The sequence below is a fragment of the Rhinolophus hipposideros genome, assembly GCF_964194185.1.
Source record: "Rhinolophus hipposideros genome assembly, chromosome: 5".
Taxonomy (NCBI): Eukaryota; Metazoa; Chordata; class Mammalia; order Chiroptera; family Rhinolophidae; genus Rhinolophus; species Rhinolophus hipposideros.
This window is the reverse complement of record NC_138051.1, coordinates 32,906,448-32,918,401: the sequence shown is the minus strand read 5'-3', so window position 1 is coordinate 32,918,401 and position 11,954 is coordinate 32,906,448. Positions and strand designations below refer to the sequence as shown.

At 44.5% G+C, this 11,954-nt stretch overlaps 1 protein-coding gene across 1 annotated transcript; it reads left to right on the top strand.

Annotated features, from left to right (window-relative positions):
* The first annotated feature begins 2,416 nt into the window (after window positions 1-2,416).
* On the top strand, window positions 2,417-5,664 carry GJD2 (gap junction protein delta 2). The gene is made up of 2 exons (XM_081048022.1): window positions 2,417-3,016; window positions 4,068-5,664. The coding sequence occupies exons 1-2, from the start codon at window positions 2,946-2,948 to the stop codon at window positions 4,960-4,962; spliced, it is 966 nt and encodes a 321-aa protein (XP_080904148.1). The 5' UTR covers window positions 2,417-2,945; the 3' UTR covers window positions 4,963-5,664.
* The last annotated feature ends 6,290 nt before the right edge of the window (window positions 5,665-11,954 follow it).

Below are 11,954 nucleotides of genomic sequence, written 5' to 3'. Positions count from 1 at the left end.
TGAGCATCCCAAAATTTATTCTATGAGTTCCATTGTTTTTCATCTAAAACCATTACATTAATAGAGTAAAATGAATTTTAAATAAAAGCTAAAGGAAAGAACTTCCCTGGAGACTTAAATGGAGATCTTTAATCAGAGGGGACTTGAGATAGTGAGAATCTAGCTGGATGAGATAATGCCCTTAGGAAACTCAGAGATGTCCAACCCCACATAGAACCTTTTCGTATTTAATGCAGCACAACCAGAGAAAATTATTAATTGAAAGTGGCATTGATTGGGCCACTTTCCCAAGGAAAGAAAACATTGTAAGTGTAAAACAACTGATGAGTGATTTTAAAAAATAGTTTATTGTTTCCAAGGTGTGGTGGGGAGAATAAGATTTTTATCTAAAAACAGACTACCAAATTTACCAGATGAGTCTTTTAAAATATAGGTTCTATGTATAGGTGATTTTGTGTGTTTATACATGTGTGTTATATATACATATGTTTGTATGTTGAATCTGTATTGCATACTACAGTATATTTCAAAATAGTAAACTAAAGATCAGTAATGTAATCATAGCCTTGTACTTGAAAACTGCATTACAAGAATATTTAAAATGTATTTCCTGTAATCTATGGTCTTAGGAAATCACCTTTAAGGGTTTGGGAAAGCCACATGCATAGAACATAATGATTTTGAGTTGTACAGCCTATTTTGGAACATTTAAAGATGTTAAACAGATTTCCCGTGGGATTTCCTCACTTATCCACTACTTGTCTGAGATCCTTTACTCCAAAAGCATCTACCAGAAAAGGAGGGAATACGGGGAGCCAGAGCCTTAAAGGGGCAGGGGGTGAGTCTGAGAAAATACACCCAGTCTGAGTTGGGGGATCACCATTCCATCCAATTCCATTATCCAATTCCAAGGCAATTGGATAATAGAATATCCACCCATCTCCATTTTTCATCTCCTCCCTGACCAACGTGAAAGTAAAAGTGCCTGAGTTAGCCCTAATGTTCCATTTACACCCTATACCTTTCTCTACTTTTAGTGGGCTCTTTTACTTCTTTGCAGTGAAAAGCTGCTTCCTTGGGGGTAAAGGTGTCAGGCCTAGGAGAGATCTCACTGATCCCTCTCACACCAAAGCTTGGTTGTGTCTTTAAACTCTGCATTTTATGCAGCAGTGCACTGTGAGTGGACGCAGCGTGTGGCAGGTACCCTCCCTTCCTTCTTTCTGGTCCTGGAGCTACCGTCTACCCAACCACCTTGGTTGCTCTTGAACTGAAGGCTCATCATAGTGTGGCTTATGTAATACACCTCTGTGCTATGGTCCTGGTGGATAATTAAGACTTCATTATATGCCTAGAGTGAATTAGCAACTTGTTCGCAATTGTATTTTCTAAAGGGTGACAACGACTTACCCATTGTGCTTTGGGTACACTTACATGAAACACTTCCAACTACTGTCTCCTCATACTGACCCCTGAGCTAATTAACAGCCTGGTGTGATTGTTTCAGTTTCTAGAAACCAATTAAGCACTTGCTCTAGACGGAACTGACAACAAAAATGTAAATTTAAAAACAGAAACCAGGATCTTCTGGTCGAGGGGAGAAAGCCAAGGCTGGATAAGGAGAGTGGAGATAGGGTGAGGTTGTGAGAGGTTGTTTTTGCTAGCAGAATACTGGGCCTCTTTAACTTCAGGTTTGACCACAGTTTACCTGAGAAGTACCTCCTTCTCCCTATGAGTAAACAAAAAATTAATTAAAAATAATATAGCAGAGCTTCTGCGTTTGCGCTGAGGGGGACACACATGCTAGGCACCTCTTAAGAACAGCCTGGTGCCCAGACCTCCATCCTCTGAGGGAGCCTCACCCCTGCATTTCAGCTTCAGCCTAAATAGACTCTCATCAAGCTTTGCTCACCCTGCATAGGATCCAAGGAGGCACTGACTGCAGGCTTACTCTCGGCCACGCAGTGCTCTCCGAGGGAGATTGAGAAGCATCCTATTGTCGCCCCCATTCACCTTTTTCCAACCAGCATCTCCGTTCCGAGAGAGAATTTCAGTTGTCTCCGCAAAGGAAAAAAAGCAAAAGGTGAGGGCTGCCAAGTACAGAAGCCAAACTCCTTCCTCATGCCCCTCCCCTCTCACCCATGCGTCTGCTCCAGGCTCCCCCTACTCCTGCAGGGGGCCGGCGGTCAGGTGAGATTACCTGGGAGCCCCGAGAAGCCCCGAGGGGCACTACGACCCTCTCTCTCTCTCGAAGTCGCCGCACTCCCTGCCGGGCCCCCCGGAATCCTGCCCCCGGCTCTGCCCCTGCGCGCGTCCCCGGCCCCTCTGGCTCCCGCGCGCAGCCACCGCCGCACGCCGCGCTCTGCTGGCCGACCTGGCGTGACGCAGGCGGAGACTACTTAAGGGGGGATTAGAGGCGGCTGCGGCGGATTCCCGAGCCCAGCAGCCTGCTCCGCGCGCTCCGCCCCGGCCTCGCAGGTGGCAGGCGGGTGCGCCCAGTGCCGCTGAAGTGCCAAGTGCGGGGGCTGGTGCTTGGCCCCTTTCCTGGCCCCCAACCCCGGGGGTGAGTGGCGCCCAGCGAGCTCTCTGGGGCGGGTGGAAGCTCGCGGACCTGCACGTGGCCAGCCCCGCCCCGCCCCTCGCTCTGGCACCCGCGGGCTCCAGACCTGACCGACCCCCAGACGGCGCCGGAGGTTGGGCCGGCCCCTCGGACCTTGCCAGCTGTCCCATGAGTCGGGGCGCGCTGGGGTTTCTTTCCCCATTTCCCTCTTTTTAGTACAATAAAAGGGAAAGGGGACTCGTGGATTTTTTTAAAAAAAAATTGGTTTGCTTCTTTAATCGGGGGGGCAATTCGCTCCCAGCGGGGAGGTGCGGCCCAGGGAGGGGCCAAGAGCGGGAACGTGCCCGGTGCTGCCCTGTCTTTGTCTGCTGCCTCCGGTTGCACAGCGATGGGGGAATGGACCATCTTGGAGAGGCTGCTGGAAGCCGCGGTGCAGCAGCACTCCACTATGATCGGGAGGTAAGCGCGCGGAGCTGTCCGTCGGGCGGCCCCGGGAGTCCCCTCTCACGTCCAGACCGAGCCCCAACTGCCCCCAGCCCATCCTCTGCTCCTTCCCATCGCCCTCGGTCCATGTGCCTGTGTTCCCGGCGTGGAGGGACTACCCGATGCCCAGCGATGTCCCCCTCCTCCAGCTGCTCCTGCTCAGCGCCCCCATCCCCTCCCTGTGAAGCACCACCGGGGGGTTCACTCTTCTCCCAACGGAAAAGGAGTTGTTGGCTCAGTCGTGGTCCCCCCCCCCCCCACTCTCCAGAGTCAGAACCAATATCCGTCCGGTTCCCTAAACAGAATCTATAAGGAAAGCAGGATTGTATTTGGACAGAGAAGGGCAAATGGGAAGACGGATTTGCTCTTTGGAGCAGATGTATTTCCCCCCAACAAATAATGTATTAAGTTAAGTGATTTAAACTTACAGTGTGAGGAACCCACACACCCAATTTGTGTGTGTGTGTGTGTGTGTGTGTGTGTGTATAATACATATGTATATTCATAGCTATCTGTTTATGTAAAGCATTAAGTTCAATATTCATACTGAGGCTAAACATCCAGTTGGAGTAGTTATATACACATTCTGTGTAGACTTTGAAACATACTCTGTTCAGATATTCCGTGTGCATTTGCCATATCCAGAGTGAAAGTGTGTTTTATGCCTTTGTACATTCCATATACACAGATGAAATCTATTGCAAATGTACTATGTCCAGTATATGGCTATGTATATTTATATTACTATACTATACTATATTATACTCTTCTATACTATACTATATTATATTACATTATATTATCTGAGATCTCTATAATACGAAGTGTTCCAGGATACCAGCAGTCAGCAGGAAAGGAAAAGACAAAGGCTTCCTAGGTTCCCAGTTCAGTACCACACTAGGATGGACAGCTCCCCAGGCGAAGGACTGGTAAACACCAGAGCAGAGCAGGGGAGGGAGGAGCAGGGGTTTCCTAGTCAGTGAGTCAGCCCACGAGAACCTCTCTCCCTCCCTCTCCCCCTGCTCAGGATCCTGTTGACTGTGGTGGTGATCTTCCGGATCCTCATTGTGGCCATTGTGGGGGAGACAGTATACGATGATGAGCAGACCATGTTTGTGTGCAACACCCTGCAGCCCGGCTGTAACCAGGCCTGCTATGACCGCGCCTTCCCCATCTCCCACATACGTTACTGGGTCTTCCAGATCATAATGGTGTGTACCCCGAGTCTCTGCTTCATCACGTACTCTGTGCACCAGTCCGCCAAGCAGCGGGAACGCCGCTACTCTACCGTCTTCCTAGCCCTGGACAGAGACCCCCCTGAGTCCATGGGGGGTCCCGGAGGAACTGGGGGTGGGGGCAGTGGTGGTGGAAAACGAGAAGATAAGAAGCTGCAAAATGCCATTGTCAATGGGGTGCTGCAGAACACAGAGAACACCAGCAAAGAGATGGAGCCAGATTGTTTAGAGGTGAAGGAGCTGACCCCTCACCCATCAGGGCTGCGCACTGCGGCGCGATCCAAGCTCCGGAGGCAGGAAGGCATCTCCCGCTTCTACATTATCCAAGTGGTGTTCCGGAATGCCTTGGAGATTGGGTTTCTGGTGGGCCAGTACTTTCTCTACGGTTTCAGCGTCCCGGGGTTGTATGAGTGTGACCGCTACCCCTGCATCAAGGAGGTGGAATGCTATGTGTCCCGGCCCACTGAGAAGACTGTCTTTCTAGTGTTCATGTTTGCTGTGAGTGGCATCTGCGTTGTGCTTAACCTGGCTGAACTCAACCACTTGGGGTGGCGCAAGATCAAGCTGGCGGTTCGAGGGGCCCAGGCCAAGAGGAAGTCAGTCTATGAGATTCGCAACAAGGACCTGCCCCGGGTCAGTGTGCCCAACTTTGGCAGGACTCAGTCCAGTGACTCTGCTTATGTGTGAAGGGACAGGTTTTGGGAAGGCCAAGGGGATAACAACTAGCCCCGAGGCAGAAGACTGCTCAAGAGTGGCGGTATCTGCGCTCATTTATGTGACTCTCACCATTGAGATACAGGATAAGGCTGGTTAAGAGAAGATCTTGCATCAGTGGGAGAGGAGAGAAAGTAGAACAGTTACTACATGTCACACTACTGTTTCCACAGAGACAATTAGGTAGAGTGATAAGATGGATGAGTTGGGCTTCTTTGGGACCTTTTCTTTTATGGCCCAATCTGATCTTGATAACAGTGGACTTGCACAGCTACCAAGTAGGACTTAGCTCTGCTGAGCTCTGTATCCTGGTGAATGGCATGAGTCAAATACTTCATTGGTACAAAATGTGTGACCTATCTCAACACATCCCTTCATCCTGGGCTGCAGGACAAACATTCTTGAGGTGTCCTTTATGTATCTCATCCATCAGCATGCCCCTCTCCCTCAACCCAGGATAGCATGCCAGTTTTTCTTTCTGAATCTGGCCTTACAGTAGACCTAATATGGTTTGTCTGCAAGCTAGAGGGAATTACATGGGGTCATTTTGGAGAATGGTCATGGCAAAGGTTTGCATTAAAGCCCCATCTGAATGGCCCTTAATTATTATGAAAAACCTTAGGAATGTCTCATTATTTCCCATTTTCTAAATCAAACTGCACTGGTGCTGTTTATAAGGGGCAGGGGTTGGGTGGGAGGGAGGGAACTGCAATATGCAACTATAACACTCTGCAAGATGGTCGTTGCACTGTTAGGCATGTGGTTATGAGCTTTGGGATATTTCTGCCTTCCAGATAGTGGACTTTGGATAGCATTTATATATATATAGTTAATTCAAGGGTGTCTAACCGAGCGAGCCACAGAATTTCTAACTAGTGTATTTCATTCATTTTCTTATATAGTTTTGTTGTGCAACAGCTGCACTTCATTTTGCCATGGTTTGAATTTACATGTGTGCTCACACCAGAGACCTTAATCAGCCTATGTCAATCTCTATTTATTATTTTATCGGCTATTTTTGAAACACACACACACACACACACACACACACACGCACGCACAATCACTGGCTTAAGAAATCTGGAACTAAACACTATTGGCTAACATGTGTTTACTGATGCTTGAGACATATACCAAAGGTTCAAAAACCTATTGCTTTGGACTGTGAATATATTTCTTTTCTTTGCTCTTATTTATTTAAGTGCCATACAGAACCTTTCACATCTACTCTATGTTTAGTTAAAGCATTAGCCAAGAGTAATATTTGGATAATGTGCTTTTATGAAGCCCTGTTTCCTTTGCATTATTATTATGATTTTTGATTTAGATATGGACGTGGTGTAACACACAACTGAGGATATGTTTAAAATAAAACTCTTGCCTTTTTTTGTAAAATGAGAAGTCTGCATTTTTCTTTTTTGATTGGGGTTCTATTTCTTTAAATGTACCTTGAAAAATATTTTATTACATATTTTAAAAAGCAGAACATTTGGGGCAGGAAGTGAGAGATGGATAAATAGTATTTGAGGGATAACCAGTAAAGTCCATTTAGCCACTAACAAATGAGAAGAGGCGGGTACATTTTATGAATGTTTAGAAGAGTGTGACGAGTTATTCAAATAGTAGTATTTACTAACTCCTTTACATTTTAGCCCAAGATTTCTCTGTTTGTGTAAGGCTATTTCTTGTAATAAAATGTCAGTGCTATATCTATTAGCTTATTCCAGGAGTGGAATTTTTTTTCCCTTTCCACCATATTTTTCTGCCTTGGATTGCCACATATGGCCAGCATGCTGTGCTCCCCATCATCTCTTTATGGCCTGATGTTTAAGGTGACACTAACCCAGCAGTCAAACAGAACCCTCTAGACCAGCACTGTTCAATACAATTATGTGTAAAAGTTGAGATTTAAACTATCTTTGCTGTTCAACATGGCAACGACTATTGAGCTCCTAAAATGTGGCTAGTGCAACTGAAGAACTGAATTTCTAATTTTATTAATTTTAATTAATTTACATAGTTATGCCTGGTTAGTTGTGACTCTATTATACAGCACAGTTCTAGACTTTTAATCAATCATTTATTATTGGGTTCTTTCAAGAGATCATTTGCTTATATGTCATAAGACATTGCTTTTTAGCCACACATGTTACTATCATATTTTTTTTGCATTTTCTGTTGACATGTAGTCCCATGAGTTCAGTAGACTAAAGTTCTTTCTCAGTTCTTTTTTTCATTTTTTATTTTTATTGGGGACAGTGTGTTTCTCCAGGGTCCATCAGCTCCAAGTAGTTGTCCTTCAATCTAGTTGTGGAGGGCGCAGCTCAGCTCCAAGTCCAGTCGCCATTTTTCCATCTTAGTTGCAAGGGGCGCAGCCCACCATCCCATGTGGGAATTGAACCAGCAACCTTGTTGTTAAGAGCTTGGGCTCTAACCAACTGAGCCATCCAGCGCCCTCTCAGTTCTTTAATGCTATTTACCTTCTAATTCCAGGGAGCCCTTGGTCTGAATACTGCAAAGTAATGTAGAATTTCCTGGATGATTGTTTCTCAAACACAATTGTTGCACCCTTTAACCATGGCAGTGCAGATGCCAATTTTAGAATGAAAATATGTTTATTTCAATCTATAGGTTTCTGTCTGCAGTATAAATAGGCAGTTGAAAATGACTATTCTTGAGTAAAGAAACGGATCCTCCTCTGCTTTGTGTTTGGTGAGCTAAAAATGTTTTAGGACATCTCCCAGAGATGGAGGGAGAGTGTTGCTTGAGATCTCTTAGAGTATGCCGGGGTGTGAAAAAAGTAGGAATCTGTGTGGAAAACAAGGGCTCTTGTATGTATGCCATGATGTAAGATCAGAAAGAAAAGAGTATTTGCAGGTAGAAACGTATCCCGTATCAGTGGGGCTGTTCTGTTGCCTCTTGGCATATAGAGTCCTCCCTCGGAATGACTGATGTGTGTCAGTCTGAGTCTTTTGCTTTTTATTTAATGAAGTAAATGTACAGATGATTTGATGGGTCACATTGCTATGTGACTACTGTGACCTTAATCTGTACTTTGTGAGAGGAGAACACCTTCTGGTGACCTGCCGGCCCTTTGGGCCTGTGTGTGCATGTGTGCATTTGCTCTGTGTGTGTGTGTGTGTGTGTGTGTGTGTGCACATTGGTTTGGGTAGTTGGTGCCAATGCATGAACTAGGTTTAAAAGTTTGAGGAATAGCCTGGAGAGAGTGAAGTTACTTAGCCTGGGAAAACAAAAGCTGAAAGTACAGAATTTGTAATTTTTAAGTTCTCAAATATTTAAAGGGTTTAAAATAGGAGGGAGAGCAGCTGTACCCTCTGAGCTCTGAGGACAGAGGAAAAGTACTGAATTTAAAATTGAGGGTGTGGGAGGTTAAGAGAGTGCCAGAAAGAACGTGGTTTCTCTTTTGCCTCTGCTTTTTTCCCCCCTGCTGTTTCTCCTGCGGGGAATACCTGTCCCACCACCAACTTTCACTGGATGTGTTTCTCTTCACCCATTGAAAATCAGTTTGTCTGTCCACTCACACAGGAACCTATTCTAAACTCTCCTCCAGACTGGCTTAGTGCCCCTGCACTGAGTCCTCATAAAAGTCACTTTGTCACTTGCTTCGTGGAGATATTTCTAGATCAGTGTGTGGCTCCTTGAGGGTAGGAAGTGTGCCCTACCCACTGTAGCCATATGTGACATTTATTATCACCATCTCATTTACTACCAGAGAGATGGAATCCTCCTCAGTCTTCCATCTGGGAGCAGTCTGATAGATTCAGAAGATATGAAAGCTAAAAGCATCCTGTGAAGACATTAAATCATGCCCTTTATTGTACAGTTGAAGAAACCAAAATGCCTAAAATCAGGACAGCAGGTTTCTTGGAAAATAGTGTAAGCATTCATCTTGGAGGACTGGAATATTTAGGAAACAATATTTATATTGGTTTTACTTTCTTTATATTTTACCAAGTATTTTAGTTTGCTTGGGCTGTCCTAACAACATTCCACAGACTGGGGTGGCTTGAACAACAGAAATGTATTTCTCAGAGTTCTGGAAACTAGAAGTGTAAGATCAAAGTGTCAGTAGGTTTTGTTTCTCTTGAGGCTTCTCTCCTTGGCTTGCGGATGGCTACCTTCTCATTGTGTCTTCACATGGTCTTTCTTTGGTACGTACACATGTACCCCTGTTGTCTCTTTCTGTGTCTAAATTTCCTCTTCTTAAAAGGACACTATCAGATTGGATTAGGGTCCATCTTAATGGCCTCATTTTAATTTAGTCACCTCTTTAAAGACCCTCTCTCTAAATACAGTCACATTCTGACTTGGGGGAATACAATTCAGCTTGTAATACTAAGTCTTTTCAAAACTTCAGGTACCCTTATGGTTAGGGAGGGCTATAGAATTTACTGTACAAAATAGGATACTTTAGAGCATGAAAGGGGCAGAATAGCTAATTGAGTGAAATATCAGAACAATAGATATAAATTGAATTTGTCTTGAGCAAACCAACTTGTGTACTTAAGACAATAAACAGCCATTAAGCTCATGATCTAGGGTGTGGAACCCTGGAGGTAATAATACCTAAGTCTCAGCTCTTGAAAAGGGTTGTAAAAGCTACTTCTCAGACAAAAAAAGAGGAAAATTTATGTCAATAATAATGGGAAAATAGTACTGTATTTGAAACATACCAATGTCTTTGGCCCACTCCAGGCCACCTAAATTAGAAGCACTGATGCAATAGCCTAGGCATCAATATTGTTTATTTTCCATTCCTAGGGAATTTGAATGTGTAGTCAGGTTTGAGAACAACTGAGTCAGAGACATTAAAATAAAATTGGGAGAATTAAATATCTGGAGGAGAAATTGGGAAAAGAGAAAAAAGGGAAGTATGAAATTGTCCTAACAGAGCTGCCCCGTTTATATAGCATACAAAGTTAGTGACAAGAAGCTGTGGGTGGAAGACTGATAGTAATTCTCAGGTCACTAGGAGTGGAAGCAGCGGCCATGGCAGTGAGAGGAGCTGGCCATAGAACCTGGAGTGGACAGACGATGAGGAGCCCAGAATGGAAGTTGAAAAGAGCTGACTAGCAAAGGAAAGTTGCCAAGTAGTGTCATAAAGTTAAGAGAGGAGGAATCTCAAGAAATAAGGTCTGTTATTAGCATTCAACTTTCGTAAGTATTCAGCTAGATAAATAGCTCAATAAAAGCTAGATAAAAGCCTCAAAAGCATCCACTGGATGAGAAAATAGAAACAGTGAGCACAGACTATGCTTTGCCTTTGATACTTCCAGACCTCCTGCAGGTTTCATGGAAGCAATATAAATAAGAGTGGGAGAAAGGTAAATTATCCATCTCCTCTTAGCTGAGGCTCTGATAGCCAGTCAGGCATGGCAAGCTAACTGTGTGACTACCCAATGGTTATGTTCATTTAGAACGTTGTTACACACCAGATAGATGGTGTATTAGCTAAAATAGACCTGGTTGTACCAAGCCTGAAAGAATAGTTGTGGCTAAAATGTACTCAGTAGCTCTTGTCAGCTTTGGGTCTTGAGGTCAGTAAGCATAAATCTAGAGGTCTCTGAGGGAAGCCAGTGCCAAATAGCAGTGCCTGACTTGTTGCTGTGAATTGGGTCCATAGTTCTGCCAGGCCAGTGTTCTAAGTCTCTGGCAGCTGTAGCAAACAGAGCTCTGAGAGATGGGCCAGTCCTCTCTGACCCCGAAGTCTAGAGGTGCTCTCTAAAACATGTTTATTCAACTTATTAAAGAATCTATCATCTATAAGTATACCCCATTCTCCAATTCGCAACCCCTTCCTTAAAAGTCCCAATCTCCAACAACTTCAAGAAATAAAAAGACACTCAATTCAATTCAGTGCTTTCTTGAACACCAACAAGGTACAAGGGCCTGAACTAGATAGTACATGAAGTACAAAGACAGGTGTGATGCACTCCCTACCCGCACAGGGCCTACAGCCTACCTGAGAGGAATAGGAAAACTTCTTAAGGCAGAATGTGAACTGTGCCTTAGTCAAGACTCAAAATACTCTAAGTTCTAAGGAGGGAGATATCACATCCACAGTATACAACTGTGTGCTTTGGGGGTAGTGTTGGAGCAGGTATAGATGAACTTCACCAACAAGGTGGCACAACAAGATGGATCTCCTTGAACGAGAGAGAAGGGGGTAGGGATTAACATAAACATTCATTTCCTACAGAGAAGTTGGAGGTATATGTGGAGAACTGGGGGACTTTGTTTTACCCAGAGTTCAGAGAGAAGGAATGGGAGGTGAATTTGTAAAGTAAGCAGACCACATTGTGCATCAAGCAAAGGAAGACGTGTTGAACTGGGTAGATAGTGTGAAGACACGCCTTTCAACAATGCTCCTTAATATTGTCATTTTAAGCCTTTCAGGTCCCCACGCATCACCCATATTGTCCCTGGGTGACCATGCAGAGAGATTGCATCTCAGGATGAGCTTTGATTTGGAAAACACATTTCAATCTCCAGAGAAAGGGATTGGAGCAAATATCCAGGGTGATGTTTGGGGATTTGGCAGCATGGCCCCATTAACATTAGTGGGAGTTAGTCTGCTAAATCCCAGATGCTGAGCAGAATCCTCATGTTTATTCACCACAACGACCTTTGTGCTGTAAATTGATACAATATTTCAGAATCACTTAGAACCGATTAAGCTTTGTTGCATCTCCCTCTCCTAAAAGGGAAATATTTTTGAAAATTGCTGCTGTGTGTACTGAAATGTCTGTATTTGTGGGCAACTCTTGCCAGTAGGAACATATGGGCATCTAAATATAGAATTGGTGAATTTTGGTACCTCTGAGATGTTTGATCTGAGGAACTTCGTCTGTGTTACCTGTCTCCAGGTAGGGGCCAAGCTTTTTGCAAATGATTGATTTCTTCAAAGAAATTTTTCCTTTCTGCCTAATTTTCTTTCCATATTT

Excerpts from the sequence above, each read along its gene's own strand:
- GJD2 (XM_081048022.1), top strand. The coding sequence starts at position 2,946 with ATGGGGGAATGGACCATCTTGGAGAGGCTGCTGGAAGCCGCGGTGCAG. Across the intron at positions 3,017-4,067 it reads CACTCCACTATGATCGGGAG|GATCCTGTTGACTGTGGTGG; the intron begins GTAAGCGCGCGG and ends CCCCCTGCTCAG.